Source organism: Calonectris borealis, chromosome W, assembly GCF_964195595.1.
Source record: "Calonectris borealis chromosome W, bCalBor7.hap1.2, whole genome shotgun sequence".
Classification (NCBI taxonomy): Eukaryota; Metazoa; Chordata; class Aves; order Procellariiformes; family Procellariidae; genus Calonectris; species Calonectris borealis.
The window spans coordinates 52,070,472-52,086,428 of NC_134351.1; the positions used below are offsets into that span (position 1 = coordinate 52,070,472).

Here is a 15,957-nt window from a genome sequence, read left to right on the forward strand (position 1 = left end):
TTCTTTTAGTATGGGCAAATGAACATACTTTCTTCATACCTAACTTTCATAAATTGTTAAATCATTTAAGATGAAACTTTATAAGAACAATTTGAGGCAAACACCCAGCACAGAAAATTTCAGCTTAAGAGGTTTAAGTTTGGCAAACTTCTAATCAACCGAAAACCGAGTCTTCTCATAAGAAGTGTTGGACAATTTCAACTAGATACATAGCTAACAGCTGAACCTGTAATACAGCAATATATTTTCATCAATTACAAATAATTCCTTAATCAACATAACACCATGTTTGACAAAATGCCTCTAAACAGCAGGAGGCACCACTGTTTACAGTAGCAGAAGATGTATAAGAGGGAACAAATTTTGCAAAATATAATTTTTAGATTAAAGAAATAAAACTCAACTCTTTGGTCTGGAACATTTTTTAAATTTAGTCTTAAAAACTTACCTGTTCATGTGTGTTAATGTTTGATCAAATGAATGTTCTCCAATTCTTTTATTTCCAGAAAGATCTCTACCTCCACTCCCAGTATAAGTGAATTCATCTCCTCGGTCCTGTGTAAGAAGATTATCCTCCATTTTAGCATTCCGTATTAAAGCATCTGAACTGAAAACCTGCTCCTTCATTGGTTCTATTTACTCAAACAAGAACAATTGCCTGAGGCAAAGAAAAACATGTGCTCAGTTTTAACATCATTCTCCTTTCAGAGTAACCATGACAGCAAAAAGCTACTGGTTCAGATGCAACATATTCATCAGAAAGTGATTATAAAAAAATACACCTGCCTTAAAAAATTCCTTGAACTCCTCAAGCATTACTTTTAGTCACACAAATATTTCTGATAGAGGAAATGCATTCTAGCTAGTGTTTACTCATTCTCTAACTTCACAGCTTACAAGAAAATCCCATTTGGAAAATACGTATAATACATCACTTGGAGGCTTCCGCTTGTTCATGGGACTGAGCACCAATACAGCAAAGCACTTTGTACTTAAGTACAAGACAAGTACTTTACTTCAATAACACTATACTCATTTACTATCAAGTAAAAAAATTCAGGAAAAAAAATCCAGAGAAAAAGGAGGTGTCTAAGGTTTTGGTTTTTTGGGTTTTTTTGCATTTGCAGAGGTCGCCCCCACCTCGATTTCAGTTGTTCTGTACTGCTAAGAGCTTAGAAGGCTCATTCAGATGCAAATTTTATGAACTGACATAATTCTGTAGCAGTCTATATTTACTAATGAAGAATTATGTGAAATTGAATGAAGGTTGATTAAACATTCCTTTAAAACAAACTTTTAAAATAATGAAAATATACATAGCGCTTAAGTGAAGCCACTATTATTATTTTTTCTTTATCCTGTCACAAATTAACAATACTCATAACAAATCCAAGTATTTTAGAAAAGACACAAATATATTTATAATAATGTCTCTCTTTTAAAATGCAAATCTTTTATAAAGCATGAAGCACTGATATAAAATGAATACTTAGCAAATTAATAATTTTCATATGAAGTTTCAGAGCAAAAAACCTAAACATACTAGTATGCAGTAGTAAAATTCAGTCAATTTCTAACCACTATTAAATGTTTGACATCAGCATGGAACCAATACCAACCCACTGCAAGATTATTACAGCTATTTTATGACTGGCAATAACAGAACAAGAGAAGTGCCATGACAGAGAAATGTTGGTTGTACAGGGCCATAAAGTAATTACAGAAATGCTGTTTACTGTATACTGTGTAGAAAAATCTTAATAAATTCAGCAACAGAGCTACTAGAGTATTTCTCTTTCATTTTTATTTAGATACAACAAAAAGAAAAAACTAGAAGGTAAAAAATTTGGGTTGGAAAAAATACTGAAAATAGAATATTTAAGGAAATGATAGTAATCAGAAACTGGGAGGTGTTTTTACCTCTTTTACAGCATTATTGAAACAAGTATTGGAATAGCATATTTAAAAGGATGTTAAAAAACCTGGAGGGAAAAAAGCAAAGAAATGAACAAGACTGGAGAAACTCGCAAGAGACAAAGGGTATAGTCTGTTTAGTTTAGCAAAAAAGATTATGTACAAGTACCTTCATGAAGGTACCTTCATGAATACTGAATACAAAAATATTTCTTATCTAACAGACAAACATAAATCAAGAAGAAATGGATAGAGGCTTAAATTAAACAAATTCAAATGAAAGGCACATATTTAACTATATTCATAATTAACCACTACAACCAATTTCCATGGGAAACAAGGAATTCTCAAACTTTTGAGGCCTTCAAAGTAAAATTAGATGACTCTGGAAGATATTCTTTAGTCAAAGTTATATTTTAGCCATTGGGCTTAACAAAGAGATAAGATAGATGTAAGGCCTGGGCATACATACTTGCCCTATACCGCTTCAGTGTTCTACACGTGAATGGGCAAAATGCTATAGATTTAGGGCAAACTGGAAATCCAGGAGAAGGAAAGTGAGGAACAAATGGAACACTATCTTTTTAGCAGAATTAATGCAGAAGAGTGGACGGTTGCAACGGCAAGGACCAGCAGGAGGAAGAGACTTCCCCCGAAGCCTGAGGTGCCCTTGCAGAACCGCTTCACCACCCTGCAGGCTGAAGAGGAAAGACCCACCACATCAGGAGAGACGCTGGAGCTGAGTAAGGTAGCCCGATCTGCCCCCTGTATAACAACCAGCGCAACTAAGAAAAGGCGACGGGTGGTAGTAGTAGGCAACTCTCTTCTGAGAGGTACAGAGGCGCCCATTTGCCGACCGGACGCACTCTCTAGAGAGGTGTGCTGCTTACCGGGGGCTCGTATCAGGGATGTCACCGAGAGGCTACCAAGCCTCGTACAGTCCACTGACTATTATCCGCTGCTGCTGTTTCACGTGGGCACCAGTGATACAGCCAGGAGCAGTCTGAGGACTGTCAAGAAGGATTACAGAGCCCTGGGAGCAGCAGTAAGGGACTCTGGAGCGCAGGTGGCTTTTTCATCAATCCTGCCGGTCAAAGGGAAGGGGTTTGAAAGGGCCAGTCAAATCTGGCGAGTCAACGAATGGTTACAGGACTGGTGCCACAGCCAGGGGTTCGGCTACTTAGACCATGGGACTCGCTTTGAGAAACCTGGTCTACTAGGGGCTGATGGGGTCCATCTGTCGGAGAAGGGGAAGAGCATCTTCGGTCATAGGCTTGCCAAGCTGTTGAAGAGGGCTTTAAACTAAAGTTGCCGGGGGAGGGGAACCTCAATCCATCCCACTCCTACCAGTTTGATGCCAGGGCCAGCAATAGATGCCCAGAGCCTGGAGAAGGATCACAGGTCAGCAGGAGAGCACCTGAAGAGCAGCACAAAGGAACCCCAGCCAGTAAGACAGCTTCATTGGGGGCCCAACTTAAATGCCTCTACGCAAACGCACGTAGCATGGGGAATAAACAAGAGGAGTCAGAGACGTGCGCACGCCTGCAGGGCTACGATCTTATTGGCATCACGGGGACGTGGTGGGATGGCTCCTATGATTGGAGTGGTGGGATGGAGGGATACAGGCTCTTTAGGAAGGACAGGCAGGGGAGACGAGGAGGGGGTGTCACTCTCTATGTCAATGACCAGCTGGAGTGCATGGAGCTCTGCCTGGGGATGGATGAGGAGCCGACCGAGAGCTTATGGGTCAGGATTAAAGGGAGGGCAGGGACAGGTGACATTACGGTGGGGGTCTGCTACAGGCCACCCGACCAGGAAGACCGAGCGGATGAGGCCCTCTATAGACAGATAGGAGCAGCCTCACGTTCACAAGCCCTGGTCCTCATGGGGGACTTCAACCACCCCGATCCCTGTTGGAGGGACAACACAGCAGGGCATAAGCAATCCGGGAGGTTCCTGGAATGCGTCGATGATAACTTCCTTCTCCAAGTGGTAGAGGAGCCAACGAGGAGAGGTGCTATGCTGGACCTTGTTCTCACCAACAAGGAGGGACTGGTGGGGAATGTGAAGCTCAAGGGCAGCCTTGGCTGCAGTGACCATGAAATGGTGGAGTTCAAGATCCTTAGGGCACCGAGGAGGGCGCGCAGCAAGCTCACTACCCTGGACTTCAGGAGAGCAGACTTTGGCCTCTTCTGGGATCTGCTTGGTAGAGTGCCATGGGACAAAGCCCTGGAGGGAAGAGGGGCCCAAGAAAGCTGGTTAATATTCAAGGATCGCCTCCTCCAAGCTCAGGAGCGATGCATCCCAACAAAGAGGAAGTCAGGCAAAAGCGCCAGGAGGCCTGCATGGATGAACAAGGAGCTCCTGGACACACGCAAACACAAAAAGGAAGCCTACAGAGGGTGGAAGCAAGGACAGGTAGCCTGGGAGGAATACAGAGAAATTGTCCGAGCAGCCAGGGATCAGGTTAGGAAAGCTAAAGCCCTGAGAGAATTAAATCTGGCCAGGGACATCAAGGGTAACAAGAAAAGCTTCTATAGGTACGTCGGGGATAAAAGGAAGACTAGGGAAAATGTGGGCCCTCTCCAGAACAAAACAGGAGACCTGGTTACCTGAGAAGACGGAGGTACTCAATGACTTTTTTGCCTCAGTCTTCACCGGCAAGTGCTCAAGCCTCACCGCCCAAGGTGCAGAAGGCAAAGGCAGGGACTGGGAGAATGAAGAGCCGCCCACTGTAGGAGAAGATCAGGTTTGAGACCATCTAAGGAACCTGAAGGTGCACAAGTCCATGGGACCTGATGAGATCCATCCGCGGGTCCTGAGGGAACTGGCGGATGAAGTTGCTAAGCCACTATCCATCATATTTGAGAAGTCGTGGCAGTCTGGTGAAGTTCCCACTGACTGGAAAAGGGGAAACATAACCCCCATTTTTAAAAAGGGAAAAAAGGAAGACCCAGGGAACTACAGGCCAGTCAGTCTCACCTCTGTGCCTGGGAAGATCATGGAACAGATCCTCCCGGAAGCTATGCTAAGGCACATGGAGGACAGGAAGGTGATTCGAGGCAGGCAGCATGGCTTCACCAAGGGCGAGTCCTGCCTGACCAACCTAGTGGCCTTCTATGATGGAGTGGACATGGGAAGGGCTACCGATGTCATCTATCTGGACCTCTGCAAGGCCTTTGACACGGTCCCCCACAACATCCTTCTCCCTAAACTGTAGAGGTATGGATTTGATGGGTGGACTTTCTGGTGGATGAGGAATTGGTTGGATGGTCGCATCCAGAGGGTAGTGGTCAACGGCTCAATGTCCAGATGGAGATCGGTGATGAGTGGTGTCCCTCAGGGGTCTGTATTGGGACCAGTTTTGTTTAATATCTTCACCAATGACATAGACAGTGGGGTCGAGTGCACCCTCAGCAAGTTTGCAGACGACACCAAGCTGAGTGGTGCGGTCGACACGCCTGAGGGATGGGATGCCATCCAGAGGGACCTGGACAAGCTCAAGAAGTGGGCCCGTGTGAACTTCATGAGGTTCAACAAGGCCAAGTGCAAGGTCCTGCACCTGGGTCGGGGCAACCCCCAGTATCCATACAGGCTGGGGGGATGAAGGGATTGAGAGCAGCCCTGCCGAGAAGGACTTGGGGGTACTGGTGGATGAAAAGCTGGACATGAGCCGACAATGTGCGCTCACAGCCCAGAAGGCCAACCGTATCCTGGGCTGCATCAAAAGAAGCGTGGCCAGCAGGTCGAGGGAGGTGATTCTGCCCTTCTACTCTGCTCTGGTGAGACCCCACCTGGAGTACTGCATCCAGCTCTGGAGCCCTCAGCACAGGAAAGACATGGACCTGTTGGAGGGGGTCCAGAGGAGGGCCACAAAAATGATCAGGGGCATGGAACACCTCTCCTATGAAGAAAGGCTGAGAGAGTTGGGGTTGTTCAGCCTGGAGAAGAGAAGGCTTTGGGGAGACCTTATTGCAGCCTATCAGTACTTAAAGGGGGCTTCTAAGAAAGATGGCGGCAAACTTTTTAGCAGGGCCTGTTGCGACAGGACAAGGGGGAATGGTTTTAACCTAAAGGAGGGTAGATTTAGACTAGCTATAAGGAAGAAATTTTTTAGAATGAGGGTGGTGAAACACTGGAACAGATTGCCCAGAGAGGTGGTAGATGCCCCATCCCTGGAAACATTCAAGGTCAGGTTGGACGGGGCTCTGAGCAACCTGATCTAGTTGAAGATGTCCCTGCCCATGGCAGGGGGGTTGGACTAGATGACCTTTAAAGGTCCCTTCCAACCCAAACTATTCTATGATTCTATGAATTACAGCTTTAAGCACTTGCACCGTAGCCATCTCAATGGGGGTAGGGGATGGAGATCCATGCAGCAGCAAAGACACAAGGGTTGTTGATGTGTTAGAAACCATGGAAGCGACTGAGAACAGTCACATGGGAATTAGGGCTTCTCCCCAAAAAAAGGTGGCAGGGTCAATAGCCCAACTGAAGTGCATCTACACCAATGCACGCAGCATGGGCAACAAACAGGAGGAGTTAGAAGCCATTGTGCAGCGGGGTAGCTATGACTTAGTTGCCATCACGGAAACATGGTGGGATGACTCACACAACTGGAGTGCTGCAATGGATGGCTATAAACTCTTCAGAAGGGATAGGCAAGGAAGGAGAGGTGGTGGGGTAGCCCTGTATGTTAGGGAGTGTTTTGACTGTCTAGAGCTTGATGATGGTGATGAAAGGATCGAGTGTTTATGGGTAAGAATCAGGGGGAAGGCCAACAAGGCAGATATCATGGTGGGAGTCTGTTATAGACCACCCAACCAGGATGAAGAGGCAGATGAAATATTCTAGAAGCAGCTGGGAGAAGCCTCACGATCACTAGCCCTTGTTCTCGCAGGGGACTTCAACTTACCAGATGTCTGCTGGAAATACAACACGGCAGAGAGGAAACAGTCGAGGAGGTTCCTGGAGTGTGTGGAAGAGAACTTCCTGACACAGCTGGTGAGGGAGCCAACTAGGGAAGGCGCCCCGCTGGACCTGTTGTTTGTGAACAGAGAAGGACTTGTGGGTGATGTGATGGTTGGAGGCTGTCTTGGGCATAGCGATCATGAAATTATAATGAAATGAAATGATTCTTGGAGAAGTAAGGAAGGTGGTTAGTAGAACTGCTCCCTTGGACTTCTGGAGGGTAGACTTTGGCCTGTTGAGGGGCCTGGTTGACAGAGTCCCTTGGGAGGGAGTCCTGAAGGGCAAAGGAGTCCAGGAAGGCTGGACATTCTTCAAGAAGGAAGTCTTAAAGGCGCAGGAGCAGGCCGTCCCTATGTGCCAAAAGACGAGCTGGCGGGGAAGAAGACCGGCTTGGCTGAACAGAGAGCTTTGGCTGGAACTCAGGAAAAAAAAGAGAGTTTATGACCTTTGGAAGAAGGGGCAGGCAACTCCGGAGGACTACAAGGATGTCGTGAGGTTATGCAGGGAGAAAATTAGAAGGGCCAAAGCCCAACTAGCCCAACTAGCCCAACTTAATCTGGCTACTGCTGTAAAAGACAATAAAAAATGTTTCTATAAATACATTGACAACAAAAGGAGGGCTAAGGAGAATCTCCATCCTTTATTGGATGCAGGGGGGAACACAGTGACAAAGGATGAGGAAAAGGCTGAGGTACTTAATGCCTTCTTTGCCTCAGTCTTTAATAGTAAGAGCAGTTGTTCTCAGGGTACCCAGCCCCCTGAGCTGGAAGACAGGGACGGGGAGCAGAATGAAGCCCCCATAATCCAAGCAGAAATGGTTAGTGACCTGCTACACCACTTAGACGCACACAAGTCTATGGGGCCGGATGGGATCCACCCGAGGGTACTGAGGGAGCTGGCGGAAGTGCTCACCAAGCCACTCTCCATCATTTATCAGCAGTCCTGTTTAACAGGGGAGGTCCCAGACGACTGGAGGCTTGCCAATGTGACGCCCATCTACAAGAAGGGCCGGAAGGAGGATCCGGGGAACTACAGGCCTGTCAGCCTGACCTTGGTGCCGGGGAAGATTATGGAACAGATCATCTTGAGTGCCATCACATGGCACGTACAGGACAACCAGGCGATCAGGCCCAGTCAGCATGGGTTTACGAAAGGCAGGTCCTGCTTGACCAACCTGATCTCCTTCTATGACCAGGTGACCCGCCTAGTGGATGAGGGAAAGGCAGTGGATGTGGTCTACCTGGACTTCAGTAAAACCTTTGACACCGTTTCCCACAGCATTCCCCTGGAGAAACTGGCTGCTCATGACTTGGATGGGCGTACTCTTCGCTGGGAAAAAACTGGCTGGCTGGCCAGGCCCAAAGAGTTGTGGTGAATGGAGTTCAATCCAGTTGGCGGCCGGTCACAAGTGGTGTTCCCCAGGGCTCAGTACTGGGGCCAGTTCTGTTTAATATCTTTATCAATGATCTGGACGAGGGGATTGAGTGCTCCCTCAGTAAGTTTGCAGACGACACCAAGTTGGGCGGGAGTGTTGATCTGCTGGAGGGTAGGAAGGCTCTGCAGAGGGACCTGGACAGGCTGGATCGATGGGCCGAGGCCAACTGTATGAGATTCAACAAGGTGCTTAGGGACATGGTTTAGTGGTGGACTTGGCAGTGTTAGGTTTACAGTTGGACTCGATGATCTAAGGGTCCTTTCCAACCGAAATGATTCTATGATTCTATGATTCTATGATAACTGTTACAGATCAAATAACCAGAGGATGGCATCTCTTAGCACTTTTCAGTATAACAGTACCCCTTATCTCATTTCTGCTCATCTTCTCAAAAGAACTTCACATGCCAAAACATCAGACAAAAAATAATTGTGGGGAAAGACAACACATTTGCTGGAATAGGAAGAAAACAGGACTGATGAGCAACTTAAACAGAGCCCTCATTGTATTAAAGAAGAACAGGGGTGCTGATTTGGAGGAAGCGGGGAAATGGAAAGGACATTGAACCTCTGATATAAGGTGAAATAGGATATACAACTATCAATCCCTAGAATAGGGAGAGAGAAAGTGAAAGAATATGGAATTGCTAGCACGGAGAAAGGAAGTCTAGACTGGCAAGAAATGGGGCCTCACAGTCATTAGAGTAAGGTAAGTATGGGCATAAATACAGCTTCTGGCACACAGGAGTGATGCTGGCAGAGTAGGGGAGAAGAATGAAAGATGTATAGAACCTACTCCCATAGGAGATAATGCATTTTACTTTGAAATTGGAATATGCCAGGAATATACACACAGCCAACTACTAAGGATCTGCTGATGGGTAGTGACTCATTAAACCATGATTCCTCAATAACTTTAAGTTATGATCCTACCTACAGACAATTCAGGATCTTTCTATCAAGTTTTGCAATGTTCAACTGACAGCCTGTGTGTGACAGGTGAGGCTTGAAGGCTTCTTAAATTTCAACAGGATCTAAGGGCAGAGCTCAAGATACTGATACTGCCATAAATTCTGGACTGGACAGGCAATGAAAAGATTGAAAAAGGTGACAATCAGCAAAGGGAATTTGTTAGTGGTATCTGCATTCCAACTGTTTATGAGAGGCCTCAAATCCCTCTTTAGAAACAATGTAATTGTCAAAACAAAAATGCTGCTAGAACACATTATTATCTTTCCTTTCTTCCTTCCTCCTACCTTTTCCCCAATTTTTCCTACCTTAAAATAGGTAATTTTATCCTATTTCTCTTCTGCTTTCCAAAGCTTGATTTTGTTTCCTTGCACGAAAACTTTCTGTCAGCAGCTAACAAGACTTTTTGGTATTCTCTCTTCTCTTAATGTTTTGTGTCTTTCTCCCTCTTTCCTTACGTTGTTTCCATTTCTTAACTGTCCTGTTTGTAAAGTACATCATGTTTTAGATCAAATGAGCTTCTGCTCTGCATAAATTTTCTATTATCTCAGTAGAAGCACTAACCTTGAAGATATTAGAGCTGTGGGTACATTTTTCTTAGGAGTGCCTCAACAAGCTACTCAGCCTCAAACAGAGAATGACAGACACAAAATAAGATTACATTAAATCACATTTCTTTGTTGCAATGTTGGTTCCTCTGTTGTATACCTGGTTTTGAATCTAACAAACAAGTAATGAAGAATCAAAGAATAAGACTTTAAATTCCACCAATGTCCTCAAGCATAGTGTTCCTATCGGCTAGGCTCAACTCTGAAGTCATGCAGCAGTTCACAAGGATATTAGCTATTACAACTCATGTGAATTTAGGCTATCTGAAGATGGTGCCAAATCTATTTTTTTTCCATTTAATATTTATCTTCTGTAGTATGCTCAGATTTCAACATCTTTAACATCTTCATTAATGATCTGGATAACGAACTGGGAGGAGTGGCTGATACTCCAGTGGGTTGTGCTGCCTTCCAGACAGACCTTGAAGACTGGAGAAATGGGCTGAGAGGACAACAAAGGGAAGTGCAAAGTCCTGCACCTGGGGATGAACAATCTCATGCACCAGTATATGCTGGGGGCCGCCCAGCTGGAAAGCAGCTTTGCAGAAAAGGACCTGGGGTCCTGGTGGACACCAAGTTGAACGTGAGCCAGCACTGTGCCCTTGGGGCAAAGAAGGTGTAGTGAACCTGACTGGAAGACCACTGTACATCTAGGAGTTAGCAATCCACATAACAGTTAGCCTGAGTAGGCCCAGGCCTGTGCTGTGCTGTGCTGTGCTATGCTGCATGTACAGCATGGCCTTCAGGCCTGTGTTGTGTTGCACAAATCCCTTGGCCGCAAGATAAACTCAGCCAGCTCATTGTAACAGAGGAGCCTGCAGGCAGCTCCCACTTGGTACTGGTGATTACACCACCTGCGTGGTCTTGCCTTTATCTTACAGTGCAGCAAGAGGTTCTCATGAGAATGTAGTTTCTGTTTTAACAGTAAAAATCATGGAGTTGTTTCCTCATAAGAAAATTCTATAATAGCTTGAATGACCAAAATGGGAGAATCTCTGCTATGGACAGTGTCTGTATGGTGTGCTACACGTGGATCGGAGGTCTGTTCGATGCTACACTGCTCGGGGTTCCCAGCATCTAAAGAGATGCAAGATTATCTATGCTATTCTCTCTATTATGAAGGGACTGGAGCATCTCTCCTATGAGGAAAGGCTGAGAGAGCTGGGACTGTTCAACCTAGAGAAGAGAAGGCTCAGGTGGGATCTCATCAATGTATATAAACACCTGAAGGGAGGGTGCAAAGAAGATGAAACCAGGCTCTTTTCAGTGGTGCCCAGTGACAGGACCAGAGGCAATGAGCACAAATGGAAACACAGGAGGCTTCCTCTGAACATACAGAAAAACATTTTTACTGTGAGGGTGACTGAGCACTGGAACAGGTTGCCCAGAGAGGTTGTGAAACCTCTCTTTTGGAGATATTCAAAAGCCATCTGGACATGGTCCTGGGCAACCAGCTCTAGGTCACCCTGCTTGAGCAGGTGGGTTGGACCAGATGACCTCCAGAGGTCCCTTCCAACCTCAACCATTCTGTGATTCTATGACTGTATAATTCTATGACTTGTTTTAGTCTCATATATACACAAAAACCTGTATCTGTCAATATATAAAATATTATATGATTAAAGGTTAAGATTTTCTTTAGTATCACAAAAACAGAATAAAAGCCTTTTTTAAAAAAGAAGCTATTAAAACCAAGACAAGGTTTAAATATAGGACTCTTGTTTGAAAGAATAAAATAGGGTTTTTCAGGCTGTGAAAGTAATCTTCAACACAATGCAAGTACAGACAAGGAGACAATGAGGGGTTTGAAGATCAGGAGACAGGGAGAGATTTCACAAAATGATAAAAGAAAGATAATTTTTTTTGTATTAGCATTTTGTATAAACTGAAAGGTAACAACAATATGGAATAATATGTAAAGGAAGGTGGAGAGGAGGCTATTGCAGAACAGAAAATAATAATCTGCCTAAGAATCTGAAATACCAGTAACAAGAAAGTATGAATTTTAAAAATACCATATAAAAAATAATGTCAAATATGCCCTTAATATCATAGGTGGGAAGAGGAAACAGATAACAAGTCTGAATGAATGGGAAGATGCTTGCTAGCTATTCCCATAGTAGAGAGATCACTCAAAATGTCTCACGTTGGAACACTAGTTCCAAACTAACAGGTGCCAACTCAGCATGGCAATTGAGATGTTGGAACCATGACAGCATCTATAAAAATGGATAGCAAGTGTCAGGTTTTCAGCTCCATAATCAGTTCAGATGAGTCATACTAGACAGATTCTCAGTGTAATGACTGTAATGAGTTTCTGATATTGGATCCTCAGCAATATAAACAGAAGTTAGAACATCTCAAAGGACCTGCGCCCTTAGCAACAGAGTCAGCAGGGCATATTTCAAGACATTTATATGTGATACAGCATTTCCTTTGTGCCTAGCACATCAGTAACAGTTCTCACACTGGATCCAGATAATGTAGATATCTAGCTAGCATAGATACAGATCATACATACCATTTTGACTAGCAGTTTACCCAGACCTTTGGATATAACAAGTGTTGACTCAAATCTGAAGCTCTTATTGCCACTTCATTTGTATCTAAAATCATTTCAATAAGCAATTAATCAGTCTTGGCAATGCATCTTTGGCACTGGTAGAACTGATCTAGCATTTTCATTAAGGAATAAACATTAAGCAATGGTTCAGAGGTTTTGGATCTTCATCATAAGCTCCAGACAAATCTAGAGATCTAAATATTATTAATGCTGTAACTGTACAATTTCAAGGAAGTAGAACACAACCTTACTGACACCTTGGAACTGATTACCCAAACACAAGATTGATGGGCATACACAGACTATCCAAAATGGACAGTGGACTGTTTCATAAAGCAGTTTATTAATGCCACATTCTAGGCACTAGACTTGATTGACCTAGATTAAAGAAAGAATCTAAGCAACAAGTATATTAGCTTGGAGTCACATTTTAGTCACTAGAACTACCCTATAAAATATATATATATATTTATATACCCTCAGAATCTTCTGCAAGAGTATGTGAGCAATCACAGCAGATACTATTCTCCAAGACATTCTAAACCTCAATGTTAAGAGGCACCATATGATTCTATATGCAAAAGCCACTTAGCGAAGAAACAAATTTTGTTAATCTGAACAACACTGAATGAAAATTAACATCTTAATAACACTACCTCAATCCAGCAGAAGTATGGATCTCAAAATTTATAAAAAAAGAAAGTAAACATAGTTTTTGACCCCAACTCAAAAACAGTAACAACAACTAGGATATCAATTTTGCAACTCAAGGAAAGAGTAAAATATCTTCAGCCACTTCATTTGATGAATAAATACTTCAAAATCATTTAACCATGCAGTTTGTGATCGTATCTTTCACAGTAGCTCAAAGTAACTAATATCTGGGTTACAAATGTTAATCCATTCTGAAAAAAATTCTTAGTTTCAAATTCACAAAATAATTCTTGCTATTTCTCAGCTAATATGGCCATTATAGTTATTAAGTATCAACAACAGGAGCACCAGAAGATTTGCAGTTTTAACAAAACCAACACTAAGTCTAAGGACTATAGTTAATGCATTTTAAATCAGGTAATGGAAGTAATTCAAGTCTTTGTCACTAAAATCCTAGGTTAAACATTCACAAGAGGGATATTAACATATAAAAATTTTTATGTATGTAAGAATATTTTACATATGAAGCTAAATTTTATTTGGCCTAATGTTCATTTTGCAAAGTACAACCTTATTCCTTTGCAATTTTGAGGCCCAATCCTGTACTGAGGCAACCTGTTATTACCAAGCATTCCAAACCCTCAGGTGAGCAAATTCCCTCACAAGTCTATGTTTGCAGGATCATGAGCTTCCAAATGTGAATCATAAAAAAGACAAAACCTGAAAGTCAAACAGTGAATTCTATTTCCTGCAGTATATTTTTGAAACTACTCTTACCCCAATGGTAAACTGTTCATTCAGAGCCAGAAAGAGAACATTAAAGAGGTAGCATGTTGACAGTGAGTATAAAAAGTTTGAAAGAGATTATAAATATACAGTAAAATGTCCTCCAAAATGTATTCATTTCACAGAGTTATCAAATGATTTAGGTTGGAAGGGACCTCTCAAGGTCTCTAAGTCCAACCCTCACTCAAAACAGATCCAGTTAGAGTAGGTTGCTCAGGACTTTGTCCAGTCAAGGTTTGGATATCTCCAGGGATGGAGATCCCATAACTTCTTTGGGTCCCTGTTCCAGTGTTTGATTACCCAAATGAGGATTTTTTTTTCTTATACCTAACTGGAATATCCCATGTTCCAACTTGTCTCCATTGCCTCTCATCCTTCCACTGTGCACCTCTAAGAGTCTGGCTCTGTTTTCTCTATGTGTTCCCATTACGTAGCTGAAGACAGCAGTAAGATCTCCCCGAGCCTTCTCACAGCTGAACAAACCCAGTTCTCTCCATGTATGTCATGTGTTCCAACCCCCTGATCAGCTTGGTGACCCTCCACTGGACTTGCTCCATTATGTCTGTCTTGTATGTCCAAGTCACAGGCATTTTTTTGTCCTGACCTCACTAAAATTAAAATGTGATGTATTTAACTTTAGAGGTATAATGACTCCAAAAGAGGCATCTATCTGTTTAACTTGACAACAGTAAAAGCAATGACCAGGACAGAACTTGAAGTAAATCACTTGTACATCACTTGATATATTGGAGGGTTGTGCTGCCATCCAGAGGGATCTCAAGAGACTCGAGAAATGGGCTGAGAGGAACTTCATGCAGTTCAACAAAAGGAAATGGCAAGTCTTGCACCTGGAGCAAAATAACCCCAGGCACCAGTACACTCTGGGGGCCCACCAGCTGGAAAGCAGCTTGGCAGGAAAGGCCCTTGGAGTCCTGGTGGACAAGTTGAACATGAGCCAGCAATGCGCCCCTGTGGCAAGAAAGGCTAACGATATCCTGGGTTGCATAGTGTTGCTGGCAGATAGAGGGAGGCGATCCTTCCCCTCTACTCAGCACTGGTGAGGCCACACCTGGAGCCCTGTGTCCAGTTCTGGGCTTCCCAGTACAAGAGAGACATGGACATACTGGAGAGAGTCCAATGAAGGGCCACTAAGATGATGAAGGGATTGGAGCATCTCTCCTATGAGGAAAGGCCAAGAGAGCTGGGACTGTTTAGCCTAGAGAAGAGAAGGCTCGAGGGAGGATCTCATCAATGTGTACAAATATCTGAAGGGAGGGTGCAAAGAGGATGGAGCCAGGCTCTTTTCAGTGGTGCCCAGTGACAGGACAAGAGGCAATGGGCACAAACTGAAACACAGGCGGTTCCCTCTGAACATAAGGGAACACTTTTTACTGTGAGGGTGGTTGAAAACTGGAACAGGCTGCCCAGAAAGACTGTGGAGTCTCTATACATAGATATATTCAAAAGCTGACTGGACACAGTCCTGCTCCAGGTGACTCTGCTTGAGCAGGGATGTTGGACTAGACCCTCTCAAAAGGTCCCTTCCATCCTCAATGATTCTGTTATTCTGTGACTTGTAAAATAAAAGATTTTAAATTATAAAAAATTCAGACTATATAAGTACATTGAAACTTGACTTCCATAAACATTCTAAAATTCAGATGTAATTAATATGAGAATAAGAATATTCTTTAAGAAAAATTTATTTAAAAATTTATTCTAAAAATAGTAACACATAGCAAATTAGATATTGGGTAGTAGTAATTTTTGCATACTCATATTTTCATAAGTACTAATTTTAGGATGAGCAACAGACACCACTTTTCATCTTTATAAACTTTAAAATAACATGTTAGTGATTTGACCAAATGACATACCACTTCATCTTCAAATCCTCCAGCTAGTACAAGTGAATAAGCTCCATCATTACTGCGTCCATGAATTCCACCAACATGGGGTCTGTGAACACCTGCTTCACTCACCTTGAGTATTAAAAAAGAACAAATTTTAAAATAACTTTTTGAAACAACTGGCCTTCTGCAATAATTTTTCTGCTTA

At 43.3% G+C, this 15,957-nt stretch overlaps 1 protein-coding gene across 2 annotated transcripts in view; it reads right to left on the reverse strand.

Annotated features, from left to right (window-relative positions):
• The window catches only part of LOC142074880 (E3 ubiquitin-protein ligase UHRF2-like), a 157,150-nt gene that overhangs the window by 19,932 nt on the left and 121,261 nt on the right, over nt 1-15,957 (reverse strand). For both annotated transcript variants that reach the window (XM_075135815.1, XM_075135814.1), the window contains 2 exons: nt 15,777-15,881; nt 449-555 (listed from right to left, as the gene is read on the reverse strand). In XM_075135815.1, coding sequence (XP_074991916.1) covers nt 449-555; nt 15,777-15,881 — 212 coding nt within the window. The remainder of the gene's footprint in view (nt 1-448; nt 556-15,776; nt 15,882-15,957) is intronic.